The following is a 12432-nucleotide window of genomic DNA, read 5'->3' on the forward strand; positions in this document are numbered from 1 at the left end:
ATGCAGGGTCGTTAGCTTCTTTTAGCTACTCTAATCTCCTTTGTCAGTGTTTTTCTGTCCTGAATTGTGCCTTTTTATTAAGATTTGCACACACGGCCATATTATGTCATTCTCTTTCTACCAGCAACCTTTTCCTACCTTAATTTCTCTCAACACGTGTCAACCTAATGAAAACAATCCTGCACAAATGAGACCCCCTGCATCTGCTACCACAAGTGAAGCCAGTGTAATGTTATGAACACTGACTACGATTCACTCCACCTGTTTGTGAGCATTCTCTTTTTTTTTTTTTTCTCCAACTTTTTTTATTGAGTACATTTTTCATTTTCTTTTAACACCAGGTGACAAATGTATATAGTTAACAATAAACATTACAAAGTGGGATCTAAATGACACCTGTACCCGATCCAGCCCCCACCCCACCATGAACTAACCCAACACAGGCCACTAAACGAGGACAGACACACAGACCCATGCATACCAACAAACGTTTACCAGTAGAAACACACAAATAATTTTTATATATATATATATATATATATATATATATATATATATATATATATATATATATATATATACAGTGGGTAATGGAAAGTATTCAGACCCCTTACATTTTTCACTCTTTGTTATATTGCAGCCATTTGCTAAAATCATTTAAGTTCATTTTTTTCCTCATTATTGTACACACAGCACACCATATTGACAGAAAAACACAGAATTGTTGACATTTTTGCACATTTATTAAAAAAGAAAAACTGAAATATCACATGGTCCTAAGTATTCAGACCCTTTGCTGTGACACTCATATATTTAACTCAGGTGCTGTCCATTTCTTCTGATCATCCTTAAGATGGTTCTACACCTTCAATTGAGTCCAGCTGTGTTTGATTATACTGATTGGACTTGATTAGGAAAGCCACACACCTTTTTGTATAAGACCTTACAGCTCACAGTGCATGTCAGAGCAAATGAGAATCATGAGGTCAAAGGAACTGCCTGAAGAGCTCAGAGACAGAATTGTGGCAAGGCAAAGATCTGGCCAAGGTTACAAAAAAATTTCTGCTGCCCTTAAGGTTCATAATAATCCTTAAATGGAAGACGTTTGGGATGACCAGAACCCTTCCTAGAGCTGGCCGTCCGGCCAAACTGAGCTATCGGGGGAGAAGAGCCTTGGTGAGAGAGGTAAAGAAGAACCCAAAGATCACTGTGGCTGAGCTCCAGAGATGCAGTCGGGAGATGGGAGAAAGTTGTAGTAAGTCAACCATCACTGCAGCCATCCACCAGTCGAAGGAAAGATGAATGCGGCCAAGTACAGGGATATCCTGGACGAAAACCTTCTCCAGAGTGCTCTGGAGCTCAGACTGGGCCAAAGGTTCACCTTCCAACAAGACAATGACCCTAAGCACACCGCTAAAATAACGAAGGAGTGGCTTCACAACAACTCCGTGACTTTTCTTGAATGGCCCAGCCAGAGCCCTGACTTAAACCCAATTGAGCATCTCTGGAGAGACCTGAAAATGGCTGTCCACCAACGTTTACCATCCAACCTGACAGAACTGGAGAGGATCTGCAAGGAGGAATGGCAGAGGATACCCAAATCCAGATGTGAAAAACTTGTTGCATCTTTCCCAAAAAGACTCATGGCTGTATTAGATCAAAAGGGTGCTTCTACTAAATACTGAACAAAGGGTCTGAATACTTAGGACCATGTGATATTTCAGTTTTTCTTTTTAATAAATGTGCAAAAATGTCAACTATTCTGTGTTTTTCTGTCAATATGGGGTGCTGTGTGTACAATAATGAGGAAAAAAATGAACTTAAATGATTATAGCAAATGGCTGCAATATAACAAAGAGTGAAAAATGTAAGGGGGTCTGAATAATTTCACGTACCCACTGTGTATATATATATATATATATATATATATATATATATATATATATATACACATACATACATACATACATACATACAATAATCAATAAATAATAATAATACTAAGATAATTAGGTCAGTGAAAAGTTAAAAATAAAATATAGGGACTCAAACCTCCAAATCAGGGGACAGGTTGAGAGAGTCAACCAGCCCCAGGAAAGGGTTCCACATGTCCATAAATGTTGAGGTAGCCCCTTTCAATGAGGATCTGAGCTTCTCCAACCTCAGATTGTCAAACACTTCTTTAATGCAACGATCATGTGTGGGGGGGCGGGGAAGCTTCCAGCTGAGCAGAATCAGCCTTCGAGCTAGCAATGATGTAAATGCCAGGGCCCGCTCCAACGCAACAAGGAGGTCAGTGTCTGGGGAAATGCCAAAAATGGCTGATAAAGGGCTGGGAGGAATATTGTGTCCGTAGGCTCTACTCAAGGTGTCAAAAACGTTCATCCAAAATGTTGTCAGCTTAGGGCAGGACCAGAACATATGCGTATGATTGGCAGGGGACTGGTTACACCTGCTACAGGTGTCTCGGACAATAGGGTATATTTTAGACAATTTTGCATTTGTGTAATGAACTCTATGAAGGATCTTACACTGGATTAGACCATGACGGGCGCATATAGAAGAAGAATGAACCATAGCCTGAGCACGACCCCATTGTTTGTCCGTGAAAGCCATGTTCAATTCGCCCTCCCACGCGGCTTTTGAAAGGGCACCAGGGTCTGCAGAGGTTGATCCTAGTGACTCGTACAATACAGAAATGCATTTTCTACGATTGGGATCTGTCGCTGTGGAGGTGAGTGTGAGTGTATGTGTGGCCCTGCGATGGACTGGCGACCTGTCCAGGGTGTCCCCCGCCTTTCGCCCAAAGTTAGCTGGGATAGGCTCCAGCCCCCCGCGACCCTGTACACAGGATAAGCGGTTGACGATGGATGGATGGGATCTGTCGCCAAGAGGGAGTCCGTCAGGGTTTCGGGGGGGGGGGGTTTGGAAAGTGGGGAAATGTTTTCTTAACAAAATCTCTAATCTGAAAAAAGCGGAAAAGGTGCGATTTTTGGCAAGTTGTGAAGAGAAGAGAGCTCTGTGAAGGATGCAAATATGCCATCCTTGTATAGGTCCTTAACACAAATGGACATGAACACACATGATTTTGGAGCAGTGGTGTCAAGATGGAGGGACCCTGTAAACCTGAGCACTTCCTAATCTGACTCCAGATCTTAAGCGAGAGGGATACGATCGGGCACGAGCCTGCATATCCTGAGGGCAAAGGGAGTTGGGAGCATAGGACCGACCGCAACGGGAGGCGTGCACTTGAACGCTCCAAATGTACCCAGGCAGGAGGTGAGGCGTCCCCACCCATCCAGTATAAACGTTTTTGCATGTTAGCTGCCCAATAGTATCGTCTAAAGTTGGGGAGGGCCAGGCCCCCCTCGGACTTAGGGGACTGTAAATTCGTTTTGCGGATCCTGGCAGGTTTGCCGCCCCATAGAAATTTAGATATCACTGTATCCAGCTTGTCGAAAAAAGATTTGGAAATGAACACTGGGATGTGCTGGAACAGATAAAGGAATTTGGGGAGGATAACGATCTTAATCAAATTTGCCCAGCCTACGAGGGAGAGTGGTAGGACTGCCCATCGGTCGAAGTCACTTACAGTTTTTGCAACCAGAGGTGAGAAATATTTGCGGAACAAGTCAGACACGGCCGTTGTAGTATGAACCCCCAAGTAGCTAAATCCGTCGTTACTCCACTTAAATGCCGATAACGAGCGTGGGAGCTGCTTAGCCAGAGAGTTTATCGCCAAGAGCTCACTTTTCTGGTAGTTGAGCTTATATCCGGAGTATGTACCGAACCGTTCCAAAACATTCAAAATGACAGGGAGTGAAGTGACAGGGTTAGAGATATATATAGGAGAAGGTCATCCGCGTATAGTGAAACTTTATGAGTTACGCCAAATCGTGTGATGCCCTTGAAGCCTTCCTCCGCACGGAGCCAAATGGCCAGAGGTTCTATCGCTATGGCGAATAGGAGTGGAGACAGGGGACAGCCCTGTCTAGTGCCTCTCTGAAGTGAAAAAGGGGGTGATAACGCGTCATTAGTTTGAACCGATGCCGTCGGGGATGAGTATAATAATCTGACCCATAGAATAAAATTCCCACCCAGACCGAACCTATCCATCGCCTCATACAGATATCCCCACTCGACCCTGTCGAATGCCTTTTCGGCATCGAGGGACACCACGATTTCCGGGATATCAATATTTGATGAGTGAATGATGTCGAGTAGCCGTCTAGTGTTATGGAAAGACTGTCGGCCCGGCATAAACCCTGTCTGATCTAGCGAAATAATGGAGGGCACTAACCGTTGAAGACGGAGTGCCAGAACCTTTGCGAGAATTTTGAGGTCTACGTTGAGAAGTGAGATTGGCCGGTAGCTGCCGCAGAGCACGGGGTCTTTCCCTTTCTTAGGAATTAGGGAGATGGTGGCTTTAGATAGGGTGTCCGGAAGGCGACGCTGATGAAAGGCCTCGTTGTACATATCTTTTAGGGCTGGCGCAAGAAGAGTGGAAAAGGTTTTATAGTACTCTACAGTGAAGCCATCCTGTCCTGGGGATTTACCGCTCTGTAGGGAATTAATGGCTCTCTGAATCTCAGCGGTGGTTATAAGGGCACCTAGGTCGTTCACTAATTCTGCGTCTATTTGGGGGAAAATCATATCATTAGGTGTCTCGTCCGCAATGGGGGGGCAGCCAGAGGTATATAGGTCAGTGTAAAATTCAGCAAATATTTTATTAATGGTGACAGGATCAGTGTGCAACTCGCCTGAGTTGGCTCTAATGGCAGGAATAAGCAGTGAGGTTGCCTCAGCTCTGGCCTGATGGGCCAGAAGTTTCCCCGCTTTATCCCCCGACTCAAAACAACGCTGTCTAGATTTGAGCAAACGGAGCCTGGCTTTGTTATTCGATAAGAGATCAATGTCTGTCTGGAGTCTAAGACGCTCTCTGTAAAGGGTAGGGTCCGGGTTAACCGCATATTCGTCATCAATGTTCTTAATTTTCTGTAACAGGTCTAACATTTGTGACGCTTCGACTCGTTTTGAATTAGACACAAAGGAGATAAGCTGTCCTCGAATATAAGCCTTCGAAGCCTCCCAAAGTACACCTCTGTTTGTGTCTGGCAAGTCATTCAGCTCAAAAAAAAAGTGATCTGGGAGTGTATAAATTGCTTGTAGGGATCTTCCGCTAGTAAAGAAATTTAAACCTCCACTGTCTGAAGGGGCTGAAGTGAGCACGAAAGTGTAAGTCGAGGGAAGTAGGTGCATGGTCCGATATTGCGATACTGTGGTAAACGCTGGATTTAATTCTGGAGAGCAGTCTGTTGTCTAGAAGGAAGAAATCTATGCGTGTGTAGATGTGGTGCACATGAGAAAAGAAAGAGAATGTCTTGGTCGTGGGGGAAGTGTGCCTCCATGGGTCAGAGAGGCCCAGTCGTATGGCGAAATCATGTAGAGTTTTGGCTGATTTGCTTAAAGAGTGCGGTTTGTTTGACGATCTGTCTAGTATGGGGTCTTGAACCAGGTTAAAATCCCCGCCTATAATTATATGATGATTATCAATGTTTGGTAGCGACGTGAATAATTTGGATATGAATGAACAATCATCCCAGTTAGGACCGTAGACACTGGCCAAGATGACGGGTGTATTTTGTAATTTGCCAGAGACGATAACAAAGCGACCATTGAGATCTGATACGACTTTACCTGGTTCAAACATGACGTTTTTACGAATCATAATGGCGGCGCCTCTGGCCCTTTCATTAAATCTGGAATGAAAAACATGATCCACCCAACCCCTTTTTAGTCGTGTTACCTCCCTGTTGCGCAGGTGGGTCTCCTGAATAAAAAACACATCACCTTTGAGCTGTTGCAAGTTGGTCATTATCTTATCACTCTTAGTGGGGCCACCCACCCCCCGCACATTCCATGAGATGAATCTAATTATATTGTTCATGTCTGACATACCTTATTGATATTCATTGAGTAGGCGAAGCAGGGACTGGGAGTGGAGGAGAGAAAAACAAAAACAAAAAAAAAACAAACACAACAGATGACAACCACACACACGCACACGCCTCTGTCCTGGAAGACCCCAATAACAAACAATATTTTCAGTGTCCATTGCACAGCGGTGTGTCTCATACACTTCCGCGGGAATTCCTAGTGCCCTTAATTCCCACAAACAGCAATATAGTCCAATGTCAGAACAGTACCAAAACAAACCGAAACAACCCGTCGTTCGGACAGCATCTTTCTCCAGTGTCTGCCAACGCAGCCTAACAAAAATGCTAACATCAGCCATAAAGTCATGCATAAACATTGACAGTAAAAGGAAATAAGTAAACAGGTGAATAAAAGTGAATAAAGGAGCTCTAGATTAATATATATATATATATATATATATATATATATATATATATATATATATATATATATATATATATATATATACACATATGCACACGTACATACACATACATATACACATACCCACACACACAACAATAAGCTCCAAAAGGATGTAGCGCGTGCATACTCGTATCACCATACATACACGGTCACGCGTGCGCACATATAAAGTTATATATCAATGCAGCCGAACAAAAATGCTAACATCAACCGTAAAATCGCACCCAAACAATGACAGTAAAATAAAATAAATAAATGGGTATATATATATATATACACACACACACACACACACACACACACACACACACACACACACACACACACACACACACACACACACACACACCATTAATAGGCTGCAAAAGGATGACGCGCGTGTATACATCACCATACAGATACGGTCGTGCGCGCGCGCGCCCACATATAGAGTAACACATACATATACGGCATACACACATCCCAGAAGCATAGCTGAGGTAGCCTACATCGCAACACTATGCACTGGTCCACAGCAGGCAGATCCCAGCTAAATATTCAAAACAAGTGTACTCGCTGAACGCAAGATCTACCGACCGGGCCAGTGGAGTCATTAAAGTGCGAAACACAGTGCACAGATAATCAGAAGTGAAGCTAAACTTACTTGGGGATATCCTTGGTACAGAAAGTATGTAGTAGCATTAGCTATTTATAGCTATAAGTCCAGGAGCAGTCTTACCAGCTCAGCAAACAATAAAGCAAGGGGGTTATCCTGTCCTAGCCATCCAGTAGTTAATAGTGGACCACAGCCGGGGGGCCTCAATTTACAGTAGCCCTTGGAAAGGGAGCAGAGCTGGCAGCAAACCACCAGTCATGCAGGTCTGGCTCCGCCGTCACAAAGCCAAGCAAGTTACGTCATCCCTCCTCCGTGGGTCCCGAGCTGCTTTGACGTTGAGAAGCGATGAAAACCTGAGCAGCTTTCAAGGATGAGAGGTGGCGTCGTGGCCCGGCTTCGGGTCTGATGAACAGCCTGGCAGGGAAAAGGAGAGTCGGTTTAAGGCCCAGGTCGTATAGTTGCTTCATCACGGTACGGTATTCATCATTTCCGGGGAGTAATCCTCGAAGATGTGGATCTGAGAGCCCCTGTAGCTTAGTTTGCCCCGTAGACGTCGAGCTTCATGCACAACCGACTCCCGCTCTTGAAACTTAAGGAAGCGAATGATAACGGGCCGGGCTTTGCCGCCAGGCCCCGGCTTTGGAGCTAGGGTGTGGTGGGCTCGGTCAAGTTCAGGGGTAGAGTTCAATATTTGATCGCCGAAAACCTCCGCCAAGACCTGAGAGAAAAAAGCCGTAGGATGAGCGCCTTCTATGTTCTCTGGAAGGCCCACTATCCTTATGTTGTTTCTTCTAGAACGGCCTTCCAGGTCAACGAGCTTAGTCTGTAGCTTGGCGTTCGCTTCAGATATTGCGGCCAGCTCTGCTTCCATGGCCGTCATGTCTTGACTCGAGGAATCTGCAAATGTCTCCAAGGACGAGAGATGCTGTTGGTGGTCGAGTAAGGTATTCTGAAATTTATCAACCCGCTCCTCGAGTTTGGAGAACGCGGTGTTGAATTCCGCCTGGAACTTAGTCATAAGAGAGACCTCGTGTTTGGCTAGCATATCTGCTAGCGCGGGTAGCACGGTGTTCAGAGAGTCGTTTTCTCCTTTCGATCTACTGGTCATTCTCTCAAGCAGCGATGCACTGTCGAATATACTTAAATGTTGGGGATCGTTTTTAAAACTTTTGTTGGACTGTAAGAAAAGTTTTGAACGTAGAGGTTGGGAGCAGGGCAGAAACGCGACTCACTCTGTCATTTCCTACACCGGAACTCCCGTTTGTGAGCATTCTCATTCGATCAGCACCTCCGTTTGCACAATTCTAATTCTTAATAATAAAAGGAAATTAGAATGTTAAAAATATTTTGTTATTCATTTTCAAAGTGTGTGGAACTTGGCCATCTTTGGAGCGTGATTTGTTGGTTTTATTTAGCAGGATTGCTGTTGGCTATTTATTCTGTTCTGTGAGCAGTCTATAATGGTCTTTCGCCCTATCTTTAGTCACATGTTATATAAGCAGCAGTGGGTTGCTTATTGGCAGCTCCTGTGAATCACAGCACTGCAGTGTTTCCAAACATGTTGTTCTGCTGTATTTCTGAGTGGTTGTTTTTGCACAGGCCGCTTCATCAGGAGACAATAAAGAGTCAAACTCACACAAGGATGATGGTGTGTTCAAAGCTCCGGCCCCTCCTCCCAAAGTCATCAAGTCTGTCACTATCCCCACAGAGCCTTACCAGGACATGGTCACAGCGCTCAAATGTAGGAAAGAACACAAGGAGGTGAGTGCAAACCCTTCACATTTGGTGCAGAAACTTGCTGCATGACATCACATCAAAATATCTTCCTCACTACACAGATTTAAAAGCGAAGTGTGTTACTTCTGTGCCACTAGGAGCTTCAAACAGAATTGCAAAACTAATGGCTATATTTAGAATGGAATACTTCCTTATTACAATCTGAATACATGTTTCCCAAACACTTTCTGCCATTCTTCAAACAAACAAATAGTCCCATGACAAAGTTTGAGTCGGTGAGTACTTTTATGTGCAGTATAAAATTTGTTTTCAGTCTTAATAAAACAATAATTCGTCTTTTTTAAGTGTCATGTAAACGCTTTAGTGTGGCTGAAATTGTACTAGTCCGATTTTTGCGAAGTCCAACTAGATAATGCTATTGTAACTCTGCTTCGTCCAGCATGCATGCTAGACCACAAGTGGTCTCGCTGTTGTGCGCATGCTTGCTACAAAAGACTAGGGCTTCTAACCAGCCATATAATGTGGGATCATCCGCATTTAAGAGAACAGAACTGTGTTCTATAATAAATCTATACAGAACTCAGTTTTTCTGGTATTTAAGCATCTCACACCCAAACAGTTGAAAACGTTTAAGTATTTGTTGCGTTTGAATCATTTTCACATTTGTCAATGTTAGAAATTGCAGATTAGAATGGAAAGCAAATCAAGAGAAAAGGACCTGAACACAGTACTACTAATACTGTACTTGACCGTAGTGGGGAAAGATCATTGACAATTTGCACACTTTTTCTTTTGCATTTGAGCAAAAAAAAAAAAAAAAGGTTCATTAAAATTGCTGCAATTTTTCAGGAATAAAACATTTGAAAATATGATAAATTAGGGCTGAGTATAGGTGGCCACCTCACAGTGTCATGATTCGGTTCTGATTCACAAGCTTTCAATTCTCATTCATTTGGGTATATTTCAGTTATAATGTCCATTTTGCTAAAGTATCCATACAATATAGTGTTTGATTATATCGACACCCCTATGATAAATGTTTCTCACCATTGTGATTTCTGTGTACACTAAGTACATTTACATCACAAAATGACATTGCATTATATCAGTGCTAGTTCTGGAGGACAGAGAGAGCTAAATGATGGTGAGAAAATCTGTGACACAATACAAAATGACAGTATAGGTTAAACACTTCAAATGATCAAATCTTTTGTGGCTTAATATAGCTACTACAACAATCAGGAAGACAAACAAGGGATAATGAAAATGTTCTTTAAAGGATAGCAAGTTGTTTTCTCTAGACATTGTAATCGTACATTAGGTCACGTTAACCCTTTTAGATTGTCCCGTTAATCAAGCCAACACAAAATAAAATGTGCCGGTGCTATTTGGCTGCAAGAACCCGCCAACCCACATGTGACGAGTTTTTAATTCCACTTATTCTTTCAAATATTCCATTACGCATTTTGTCATGAATACCTGGACAGACAAATGAAGACTGTCAACGACGCTGTGTTGGGCTGGTCATGATGCTCATACAAACAGATCAATGTTTTGAAAGCACCATAGAGCCACAGTGTTTGAACGCTTCAGCAAATCCACCTATAAATGGCAGGCATACAGTTGTCTCGCACATTAACCTTGGAGAAAGTATTATAACTTTTGGTAAATTAAGAAGCAACAATGTTTTTGGAAGTTTGATGAATTCAATTTCAGCATATCAGACTGAAAATGTTTGAGGCACGTATGTGTTGTGTGGTACAAATGAAGAAACATTCGGATTGGGAATGGCTTTACTGCTGAGATGAGACATTTGTTATGCACTACACATTTGAATATTTGGCAACTCTATTCTAAAGAGCCATGCTGGAGCCTATTAAATTTGGAAGTCAATGGCACAGAACCAGTAATAACGGCATAAAGCTTTATCTTAATATGCAGACAAATGTAGTGCAGCTGTTTTTGAATGGCAGCACACTGGAAACTCTGGCATGATCATTAGGACTGTTTTAAATAAAGTAATACACAAAGACCTATTGATAGTGTCCAGAAAGCACTGTTGTTTTATGGTGTGATCATGTTTTACAACTCTCTGCCTTCTGAGTTGGGCTCTGAAAAACTTTTGCACTCAAGTCATTCATGTTTTTTCTTTTTTTAATTTTAATAAAAAAAATAGTTCTCCAAATAATTACAAATCTTTTACTCACACTCATGTTTTAAAAAACACTTTACAATAAGGTTAAATTCATTAATATTACTTTATTATTTTACATGAGCAATACTTTATTAATCTTTTTTTAATGTTATTTTCAGCATTTATTTTGTGTTGAAACTTATGTAAATACATTATGAACTAGCATGCTTACCAGCAATGAATAGCTGTTTTTATAAATGAACATTAACCAAGATTAATAAATGCCATTTAAAAATATTGTTCACTAGTAGTTCATGATACCTAATGTTAACAAATACAACCTTATTGTGTAGCAGTTTTGGATTGTGATTTACAATGTCAAGTTCCAAAAAGTCTTCAGACACCATCTTATTACTTTGTGTGAGTAACAGGCTGAAATTCAATCCATTATTCATTGAAAATCTTCCCCTCCGCCATCTCAAGTCTCATCTGCGTTGGCTCACTGTTAAATCTGTCACCGCAATACAAGCAAGAAGCAGCCAAATTGGTGCGCAGTCTTCAAGGCAAGATTTTAAAGTCGACACTTTATGTGGATATTCCTGTTTAGACATTCTGTAAATAGGCCTTGAGTGCTACAGTTGCTTGGCAACCCCAAAAGACAAGATGATGTAGTTTTAGACCTTTTCTTTGTGATAAAATACATCTCATTTTCTGGATGTTCTCTTCAAATTCTCAATGCCTTTAATTTAACAGTCTGCTCCGTTTAAGTGGCAGATTCAGTCTGCGTCTAATGCGTAAGGATAATCGACAGCACTATTTCTTTCTCTTGCTCTGCAGTTATATACTGTTGTCCAGCATGTGAAGCACTTCAATGATGTGGTGGAGTTCGGGGAGAATCAGGAGTTCACTGACGACTTTGAGTATCTTGCCACTGGTCTGAAGACTGGTCAACCCCTCAACACACGCTGCCTTAGGTACTGTAATATCCTCTCAATGTATTCAACGTGGTTCATCTTAAATTTGTTTAATTGTTTGCTGTACTTGGAGTGTTTTTGCACTAAAGCATGTTTGTGTCTTTGTGTGCAGTGTTATTAGTTTGGCCACGCGGTGTGCCATGCCCAGTTTCAGGATGCACTTGAGGGCTGCTGGGAAAGTGGCTAATGTCTTTAAAACTCTCAGTGATGCACCTCAACACACGGTAAGACCCGGCCTAATTCCCTTTTTAACAGTCTGGTTCCAGAAGTAAAAATCCCATTCATTTTCTCCATCAGAGATTGATTTTTATATATTTTTATAATGCTTTCAGGACAAACTTACCGTGAGCTCCGGGATATGTTCCGTGATTATATGTGCTTCTTTAAAAGCCAAAAGTCAGTGTGATTTCTACTTCATACATATATATATATATATATATATATATATATATATATATATATATATATATATATATATATATATATATATATAAATTAAAATAATCATGTTTAATAGCTTCCTGATAAAGAACTACACTACCCATAATACTGAAGAGAGATCCACCAATCAGAGTAGTTGATATTATGCA

The 12432-nt window shown here is 41.8% G+C and overlaps 1 protein-coding gene across 2 annotated transcripts in view; it reads left to right on the plus strand.

Annotated features, from left to right (window-relative positions):
• The window catches only part of waplb (WAPL cohesin release factor b), a 90628-nt gene that overhangs the window by 57736 nt on the left and 20460 nt on the right, over positions 1-12432 (plus strand). For both annotated transcript variants that reach the window (XM_052102775.1, XM_052102776.1), the window contains 3 exons: positions 8597-8758; positions 11706-11842; positions 11955-12066. In XM_052102775.1, the coding sequence (XP_051958735.1) occupies positions 8597-8758; positions 11706-11842; positions 11955-12066 (411 nt within the window). The remainder of the gene's footprint in view (positions 1-8596; positions 8759-11705; positions 11843-11954; positions 12067-12432) is intronic.

The sequence above is a fragment of the Xyrauchen texanus genome, chromosome 33 (genome assembly GCF_025860055.1).
Source record: "Xyrauchen texanus isolate HMW12.3.18 chromosome 33, RBS_HiC_50CHRs, whole genome shotgun sequence".
NCBI lineage: Eukaryota > Metazoa > Chordata > Actinopteri > Cypriniformes > Catostomidae > Xyrauchen > Xyrauchen texanus.